At 41.7% G+C, this 9,757-nt stretch overlaps 1 protein-coding gene across 1 annotated transcript; it reads left to right on the top strand.

Moving 5' to 3' along the window:
- The first annotated feature begins 1 nt into the window (after position 1).
- On the top strand, positions 2 to 9,516 carry asphd1 (aspartate beta-hydroxylase domain containing 1). Its single transcript, XM_017681764.2, has 6 exons — positions 2 to 386; positions 3,075 to 3,506; positions 4,024 to 4,230; positions 5,963 to 6,170; positions 7,401 to 7,514; positions 8,691 to 9,516. The coding sequence occupies exons 2-6, from the start codon at positions 3,087 to 3,089 to the stop codon at positions 8,798 to 8,800; spliced, it is 1,059 nt and encodes a 352-aa protein (XP_017537253.1). The 5' UTR covers positions 2 to 386; positions 3,075 to 3,086; the 3' UTR covers positions 8,801 to 9,516.
- The last annotated feature ends 241 nt before the right edge of the window (positions 9,517 to 9,757 follow it).

Genomic DNA, 9,757 nt, shown 5'->3' with positions numbered 1-9,757 from the left:
GCTGCTTTGGCGGCGGCGTTCAGAGAGCGCGCCATCTGGTGTCCAAAGCGTGGTATTACAGACTCTTTAGGCCGCGGGGGAGCTGTCCAGTGCCGTGGTGCTGAAAACGTCGTGGCTGCCGCAGCGTTTGAGGCAACGCGCGGTTCGCGAGGAAACGAGGGGAAATGAGGCGTAAATGCGCGCGGATCACGTTGCATTAGTCCCCCCCGGTGGTCTGTGCTCTCTCTGGCTTTTCCGTGAAGGCAGGACGGGGCTTTACTTCGGAGATTTTTGTCAAGACCGCCTGCTGTATGCTCGCTAGTTGCAGCAGCAGATAAGCGGGGGGGAGAGCAGAAGAAGGAAGGAGGGAGGGGGAAAAGAGACACCAAGTGAGGAGCAGAGACGTGGTAAGTCATATTAAATGCAAAACACAGCACAAAAATACGTTTTGCGATACAGAAAGGAGCTATTTGGTGTAGTGAAGGAGCCTGGTGAGAGCTAGCAGTCATCTAGGGAATGTTTGGCTGGTTGAAGTCGCTCTTGTTGGCCGTATGGACAGTGAGTAATGTGACAGCGGAAGCGCAGCCACAAAAACATGCAAGCGACCGCAGGAGTGTTATGAAATAGTGCAAAGACACCAGCACTGGAAGAAGTAGCGTCTCTGTCTCCATCTGGCTAACACTAGGAAAACGTACACGTGCTTATTTGGCGGATGCCCTTGCGAAACGTACAGTGGAAGCCAAACCTATACGAAGTACCTGGAGATCCTGCAAGAAGCTATAACCGAAGAGACAGAGCCACAGAGTCGCTAGGTCTAGTTAAATATATAAGTACGTGTATGGAGAATGAATTAAGTGCATTTTTAAAGCCATAAAGCGTAAAAGCATAAAAGTAAAGTCATAAAGCATAGAGATAAAGTGCAGAGGTCTGAGGAGAAATGACAGTGATTCAGGACTGAAGTGTGTGCAGCAGAGTGCAGAAATGGTTCAGAATGGTGGTTGGGATGTAAACCAAGTCATTCAGGGTGGTTTCTTGGGAAAATGGGTGATTGTAGAGAAACTGAATTCTTTACAGTGGTGCTGAAAGGTACCAGAGTTTGTGAATTTTTTTACAATGTTTTACAATGAATATACTGTCCAGTATAAACTGCCAGTGAACCTACATGTGTTTTCTGAGTTTTTGTAGATAAAGTTGATGACAGCACATTTCGCTGAGATTTAGATGCACTTACATTTCAGCACTTCAGTTTTTGACAGGAGCAGACGTTAAATGTGCATAACTTACCCCTTAAGCCTTTAACTTATTTTCGCTTTTTAATTGAAAACCATCCATTCTGTAAGAGTGGATAGGGAATCTGTCTTCTTTCTTTCTTTTGTTACTTATCTTTCCCATCTCTTGTTTCTCTCCTCTTCTTTTATCTAGCATATCTTAAAAATGGTAAAATGGTTTATGGCTTGAACACATGGTCCTAATAAAGTGGTTTAGAACCTTTACAATGTGTGAATCTTTTATTCTTCACACAGCAGAATCGTCCGCTGAAAGGTTGTTTTGAGATGTTCTTCAATGAATTCTTTTTGGCACCGTTATTTGCAGCAGTGTGATCACTACTTATTTTCCTCAAAACAATACACTGCCTTCCTTTTTGTTCTTTTCTCTCTCCATCCATTCATCCATCAATCCAGCCTCCATCTAGCCTCTCTCCACTGGTTAGATTCTGATGTGGGCTGAGTGAAGCTTTAAAGTTATGATAAACTGACAGACATTGCGCACTTTGGAGAAATCTTTGTCCGTAAACAGGTCTACCCCCCCCTCCTGCTCTAAGCAGAGCACACAGACTTTAAGGTGCTAATGCTCTGCAGTCTGGCCCAAACTGGTTCACCCAATTATAAATCTAGTCAAGGCTGCATACAGGTGATAATGGGGAACAGAGAACAGAACATTCTGAGAGCAACATGGCCTGTGTGTTAATTAATTAAACCAAATTCTGGTGAAATTTTAGATTGTACAATGTGTTTCTTGATATTATAAGAATCATAATCAAGTAGAATTAGTGTGAGATTTACAGTATACACTGAGTTTCCAGTTAATGAAACAGTGGATTTTCAAGGAACTTAGGAGGATTTCTGTGGAAAGCACATTCTTATTTCTCTAGTAAATGTGGCATTAATCATAAAATAGCAATGATATTTCTTGTAAAGCCCAATCCCAACATCTTATATAACGCATTTTGAATCAAAACCTTCAATAAGAACCATGACAACTCAACTAAACATTTGAACTCATAAACAGCCCTTTGCATGGTTAAATGGTTCTTCTCTATGGTTGAACACCTACCAGTCATATATGGTTTGTTAAAGAATAAAAAAAAATCTACACCATGGTGGTTCTCAAATCATTCCACAGGGACCCCCAGGTGGTCCACATTTCCCTTCTTCCTCATGTTTTGTTAGCTTGGTTGAAACAAAAACTGGTTGGAAGACTGTTTAGGGGGAGGAGCATCTGTAGTTTGAGAACCACTGCTGTATAGCACCTAAAAGGGTTCTTCTATTGTTATAGAACCTTTTTTGTAACAGAACCCATTTGGCTAAGAGGACAGGTCTACACCCCTTTACCATTTTATATTAGATATATAGGTGCACCATGTGCATGTAGAGTTACTAACTGCAGCCCAGCTGTTGGCTCACAATTCATCAGTCCATCTCTAACCCCAAAGGGACCACAGGACCACTGCTGACCAAATATTATCTGTGAAGTGGTCTATTCTCAGCACAGCAGTGACACTGGAATGGTAGTGATGTGCCAGCACATATCAATACAAAATGATCAGGTGCAGTAGTGTTGCCTAGGTTTTTGACTTATCAGTGTAACTGCTGGACTCAGTCCACTAACCAAAAATATCCAGCCAACAGCATCCTGCGGTCAGAAAATAACCTCTGATGAAGGGATAAAGGATGACTAACACAAATTGTGCATGGAAAAAGATCCATAGCCTTTATCCATAGTCCTTAACTGTACACCTCCAGTGTTCCAACAGGTATGCAGTAAGTGAAGAATCTAACCACTTTCCACATTCTTCTTCCCCTCTAATACCTCAGGCTCTTGGAAGGATGTCCTGGTCACTGGATCTGCTCCCTCTGTCCCCCTGCATGGAACTGGGTGGGCCTCCCCTAAGTGGTCTGCTGTGGACCCTGCTGCTGCTCTTTCTCTGGTACTGCTATCGCGTGGGCTCCGACCCGCCATCCTGCCGGAGCCACGTAGGAGCTCTGAAGTCCAGCTCCACCCTCTCTGTCCTGTCCCGCTCCACCATGGACACAGGACGCTTAGCCCCCAAAGCTGTCCCAGCTATCGCCATGGAGACAGGCGAGGAGGAGGGAGCAGAGAGCTACCTCACCCCAGTGTTAAGTTATGCCCCTTTCCCCAACCAGGCGGCTGCAGGAAGCAGGAAACTGTATGGAGCTCTTCAGGAGTACGCCAAGCGCTATAGCTGGGCCGGCATGGGACGCATTCACAAAGGCTTACGTAACCAGGTCTGACATGAACAACTGGGCATAAGAATGGATTAAGTTTCAGGGTTATGATTAAAGAAATAGCTTGGTGAAAAATCTACTTCTTTAATTAAGATCTAATTATCTAATCCCCTACCCCCATATGTAGTCAGCCAAGACATGTTTGGTGTCTGAAGTTTGCTTCTGCTGCCAGCTTTGCATGCTGGGTCAAAGACAAATTAGGCTTTCAAAGTAAAAGTCTAACACTTATTAAACAGGATCATCAGTTTTACCACCCAGTTCGCACAACATAATTAAGATACATTAATAAAAATGTGACATTTTAAAGCTTATTTACCACCACTGTAAATATCTGGCACTTTACATATTCATGGTTGCAGTAATGTAGCAGAAGAGCTAAATGTTTATGCTTGGCCATTTATGCCTAGTCTTCAGGGATTACCCAAACTAAGTGCCCTCCTTTCTCACTCACCCTACTTTAATGTTCTCTGTGCTTGCTTCTGTTGATCCCTCCATGCCTTTGTCCTCTTCTCTTTAGGCCAGGATGAATGATCGCGCCTCCATCCAGAAGCCACACCTCTTTTACCTGCCTGATGTTCCCAGCATCCCCTTCTTCCCTCGGGATGCTCATCGTCATGACATCGAAGTCTTAGAGGCCAGCTATTCCATAATCCTCGCTGAATTCCAGGCAGTCTACCAGAGAGGCATTGACACAAAGTTGGGGTGGACTTACCAAGGGCCAAAGGTCATAAAACCAATTTTCCACTTCTATACTGGTGTCAGCGTGAAATAGAGAATGTGTTAAATCTTTGACAAACCCTAATATACCCATATTACATCATTACACTCATAGAAGGGTCATTTCATATGAATTATCTGTCACTTCTAGCTTGATGAAACAGGCAGAGAAATTTAAACTGTGATTTCAAACTGTTCAATCGGTGCTATATTTGTGTGTGAAAGCAGAAGAGATACTTTTATGGTGCACATTTGAATAAAAGTCTTGTCTAATGTGAAAATTTCCATTTATATTTTTGACATTGTTTGACAATTAGAAGTGCAGACTCAAACGTTCCGGATTTTTGACAGTTCTCTGCATAGCTAACCATGTATTTATGTGGTTATGTTAAATAACGTTGAAAAGTGTCAGTAACATGTCTAAATTTCTAAGAGTTCTTATAAACATTGAGGCTTGGCTGGTTTGCTGTACTTTAAGTAAGTATGCTCTTTCACATTCCTACTGTGAAACTGTCAAAATGAAAAGACAGTCAGTAAAAGACCTTCATATTACAGTTGTTACAAAGCTCTGGTCGTATTTATCTAATTATCTTGCAAATGGTCTGTTTGTGCTGAAAAAATAGATATATTGTGAGAATCTTCTAATGTAAATTTCCAAAAAATTGGAAAAATAGTGCTTAATGTGTTTTGAATATTTATTGAGTACCATTTCTCTCTGCCCCCCCCCCTCATTCTGGAATCAATATCTGTACTGCAGCACTCTGACAGATCTTTCAAATGTACATCCCTCTGCTTCACCAAGCTGCACTGATGCTCAGTATAGTAAAGGTGGGAAATGGAGGGCTCAAGTCCAACACAGGTTGTTGATTTCTCTGCTCTGATACACCAACTATAAGCAGTTAGCTGCTGCGAAGAATCTGATGTGTTAAAACAGGAAAGCCACCAAACTGTCCACGAATCTGACCATCCAGGACCAGAGTTCCCCAACCCAGTAGTAAAAAAAAAAGTAAATATAGTAAAAATGTCACATTTTTGAATCTGAAAATGTATGAAAATCTAATTTTTTAAAACCATTGCTGTCATATCAAATCTCATAACTACTGTTTGTGTTATTAATGGTAATTGTGTTACCATTTGAAAGTACCCGCTGCCCTTTACACTGTTTAAACATTTAATAATGAATGCACCAATAGAAATACTTTAAAGCTAAATAAAATTAAATAATGTCTTCTTGCATTATCCATCCATTTTCTAAGCCGCTTCTCTGTCAGGGTCGCGGGGGGGTGCTGGAGCCTATCCCAGCAGTCTTCGGGCGAAAGGCAGGATACACCCTGGACAGGTCGCCAGTCCTGGGCAGGGCAGACAGACAGACACAGACAGTGAATCACACACTCACACCTAGGGGCAATTTAGCATGTCCAATTGGCCTGATTGAATGTCTTTGGACTGTGGGAGGAAACCGGAGAACCCGGAGGAAACCCATGCAGACACAGGGGAGAACATGCATCCACACAGAGAGGACCCCGGTCACCCGGCAAGGGAATCGAACCTAGGCCCTCCTTGTTGTGAGGCGACAGCACTACCCACCACGCCACTGTGCCGCCCCTCGTCTTACATTAGCTCATATAAAAACCAACAAAGTTTTTTTCCTTCTCTAATAATCACCATATTGGGTGTGTAAGGTTTTCTTATGGCATGAATCCAAATGAAGTACGCATGTGTTTTGGCTCTTCTTGCAGGGTCAGGCTGTGTTTCCACTCTATAATGCAGGAGTCTGTGTGGCGAGTAACTGTCGTACTTGTCCGTGTACATACCGCACCCTCCTCTCCCTCAGAACCTTCATCAGCAGTAACTCTCTGGGGGCCGCAGGTTTCTGGGTGCTGGGCCCTGGGGCCTCGCTAGGAGGAACTTATGGCCCCACCAACACACGCCTCCGCTGCCATTTGGGTGAGTTACATACTGCTCAGCAACGCTAACATAACATCCCTACTAATCTTCACGGATTAGTTCAGTGAAAAATCAAATTTACCCAGTTTTTCCTACTATACATCCCGCTGACCGCTCAGAATTACAACATTCAACCCCTGCACTCATCAGACCAGAGCTTACTTCTGATTCTTTAGGTTGCAGCTGTAATCTGTTACTGTCTGCATGCCAGCTAAACACATCCCCGCTGTCGGATCAAAATCTCATATTTCCAAAATGGTAACTTTACAGGAAAATGTTCTTAATTTGTAGTGGTAGTTAATATAACAAGAATGAAGCAAGGTATTTTGGACCACTTATTATGGTCTGCTCATCATTATTGTGATCCAATGCAAAGCCTAACTAGTGATTTCAAAATATGTGATAAAGTAAAAAACAACAAAAATGGAGAGGTTTTTGTGCAACAGCAATAATGCACAAATAAGCAGAAAAGAAAAACAAACAATATTCTAGCCTTTTTTTCAACTATAATGCCAGAATGTATTATTAATGGTGCATTACACTGAAAAATGTTAGTATACACTAATGCATTTTCAGAATCATTGTGCTTTTACTCTTTGGAAAATATACATTGGATATGTAGAAAGATTGGGCTCTCGTCAGCAGATTTGTGATCAAATGTGACAGTTGGCACTGAATCCAGAGTTTAAAACCAAACTCTGATATATAAATAATCCTACCCTGAATGTGAGCACTAATCCATTGAATGTAATACCATAAAGCTATTTTTGGCCTTTTCCCAATATGACATATCCTCTCTTTTCATTTTATTCCTTAAATCTCTGTCATAATATTCTGTAATGTGCATCCATCTCTTTGCTTGTTTCACTTTGTTCCTATTTGTCCTATATCTGTGCTCTCCTTTACCACGCTAAGTAGAAATGCAGGCCTCAGATTTCTTCTCCTGTTTAACAAAATGCCTCAGGTAGTGCTTGGCATATTTCATACAATACTGGACTCAGGGACACACAACACTACTGATTTTTTAGTTTAAAGTTCCAGCAGTATTGGGGGATAAAGCACAGTTAATTCCTACCTGTTAGATAAGTTCTCCAAAATTCAAGACACACACACACACATATACATACACACACACACAAGCACACACACTGTTTGTCTCCTGACCAAAAAGAGTCTCTTTTTAGTGATATACTTTGCAGTGCTGTGAAAGCTGTTCCATCACACTCTTAGGCCTACAGACTCCTGCCCAGTGTGAGCTGGTGGTGGGCGGTGAGCCGCAGTGCTGGTCTGAAGGACACTGCCTCCTAGTGGATGACTCCTTCTTGCACACCATCTCTCATAACGGTAAAATAAGCTTTTATGAGCAAGGCACCTGTTCAGATCTTTAGAATCAATGTGAATTGGAAACCATAATGCCCTTGCCTGCTGTCCTGTGCTATGTTTCTGTTTAGCTTCTATTTATACCACCTCTTTTGTTTGCTGCTGAATGTGGGTTCGTGCCGGGAGCAGGCAGTGGTGATAAGGGTCGCTTGCCAAGAGCCTCAGCCATTGTTGCATTTACCGTACCTTTCATTGGCCACCTGTCCTTAAATAGTCTAATCAGGGATAGTATCTTTAACTTGATTGACAAGGGGTGGTTGTTAGAATATGCCCCCCCCCCCACAATGAGTAGCAGTGATGCTAGTGTCCTGCTTCCCAAAACTTGTTTGCTGTAGAAAAAAAGTAAACAGAGCTTCTTTGTTTTTTAGTTAAAACTTCCTTCTACTTTAGGAAAATTAAAGGAAAGGTCTAGGCAAGTGATTAGAAACTATTTTAACTTTTCACTTTTACACATTCATCCATTTACCCCCATTCATTTAAGACTCGCTTGTGGGTGCCCTTTGGTGTTTTGCAGTCACGTCTTTGATATAACAGGGGAGGAAGAGGCCAGGCTCCTCATTAACTGGCTCTGATGCTACTTCTTTATCTTCTCATGCTGAACTGATAGCTGACTTGACCTTACAAATGACCTTACAAATTGCCTCTTATTATTATGAGACAGAAAAGGCAAGGGCTAGCTGGTTAGCATGCTTTTGATATGCCATTAAAACCGTTATTTTTCACATTCTGTTGATAGTTTTAACTTTAGAAGGGTGTAGTATTGCATCAGTTACATCTGACTGCCACACATTGTTATTATGACGGTCACACAGTGAGCATTATAAGACTTCCAGACACTCAAATGTGTCTGTAGTATCACTGCTGAAAAAAAAACCATTGAAACCATTAAGTAATTCTGTTGGTTCCTGGTGGTTTTGTTATTCATTTTGGCTTTTTAATGGGTTGATACCACAATGTAAACATTTTGCTAATGGATCTAAATGTGCTGTACAGGAAAGTACTGCCCTATATTGAAAATCCAATTCCAATTAGAAAGCAAAACTACTTGGTTTTAATTGTACAGGTTTCTAATGATCCTTTTTTGGCAGGGATTACATAAAATTATTCATAGCTAGGCATTTATTATATTTTCTCAACTAGGTGGCGCTGAAGATGGTCCAAGGGTGATTTTCAGTGTGGATCTATGGCATCCGAATGTGGCTGCAGCAGAGAGACAGGCTCTGGACTACATCTTTGCTCCTGAGCAGTAATCAGCTACATATACCAGAGTTCATCAGTTTCACCAAAACAAGAAGAGAAAGTCTACCAGCTTATTTACACAGAATTCAGCTAAACTGGTGGGGTTTCTCCCCACAAATCTACCAAACGCAGAGAAGAGATGGAGTTACTCATTCACTTATGTGGCCACGCCTTTGTTGTAGGTTCTTGCTTTGTATTCTACTGCCCAGATATTCTCTTCAACTCTGAGTCTTCCACAAGCACAGTTTTCTATCTCACCAGGTCCTCACTAGAGCACTAGCGCTGACATGCACCCACAAATACTGTGAACAAGCAGACGTTTTGAATATCTTCATATCGATTTTTGATTTGTGCCTGTCTCGATGACTCCGATCTCCTGTTCTATCATTTCGTGCCTGATTTCTTCACCTGATTGTGACCTCTTATTCTGATATATACTGTGACTCAAGCTATTCCGTCAATACTGTATGTAGATTAGACTTATGTCTGTTGCTGAAAATCTTGTTTTATTATATTGGGTTTTATTTTTCAGAGCTTTATTTTCAGACACATTGTGTAAAGCACACAGCAAAGAAGAAAAGCCTATGTATTTGATCAGACTGCATGCAGGTATTGTGAAGCCCAACCGTACAGCCAATGCAATGCATCTGAACCATCTCCCTCGCAATGCAAATGTATAACCCATTCAAGGTATATTCCCTGAATAAAGAATTTTGTTAAAGCAAAACAAGGTTGTTCCAAGCACCACTGTATCTTCAAAGCAATCTTTCAATTAAATATTAAGTTAATGCAGTGTTACATTTTGTAACGGTTGGGAGGGAGGAGGCGGACGCATGTGCGGAGATAAGTGACTTTTATTTAGGGCAAATCCAGGGTCATGGTCAAAACGGTCAAGTTTCAGGTATCCAATAGTTTAAGGAGGAAACTTGTTCTTGACCTTTTCATTTCATTTGGACACTTTTGATAGG

This window comes from Pygocentrus nattereri, chromosome 14, assembly GCF_015220715.1.
Source record: "Pygocentrus nattereri isolate fPygNat1 chromosome 14, fPygNat1.pri, whole genome shotgun sequence".
In the NCBI taxonomy this organism is placed as follows: Eukaryota; Metazoa; Chordata; class Actinopteri; order Characiformes; family Serrasalmidae; genus Pygocentrus; species Pygocentrus nattereri.
This window is presented reverse-complemented; position numbering and strand designations above follow the sequence as displayed.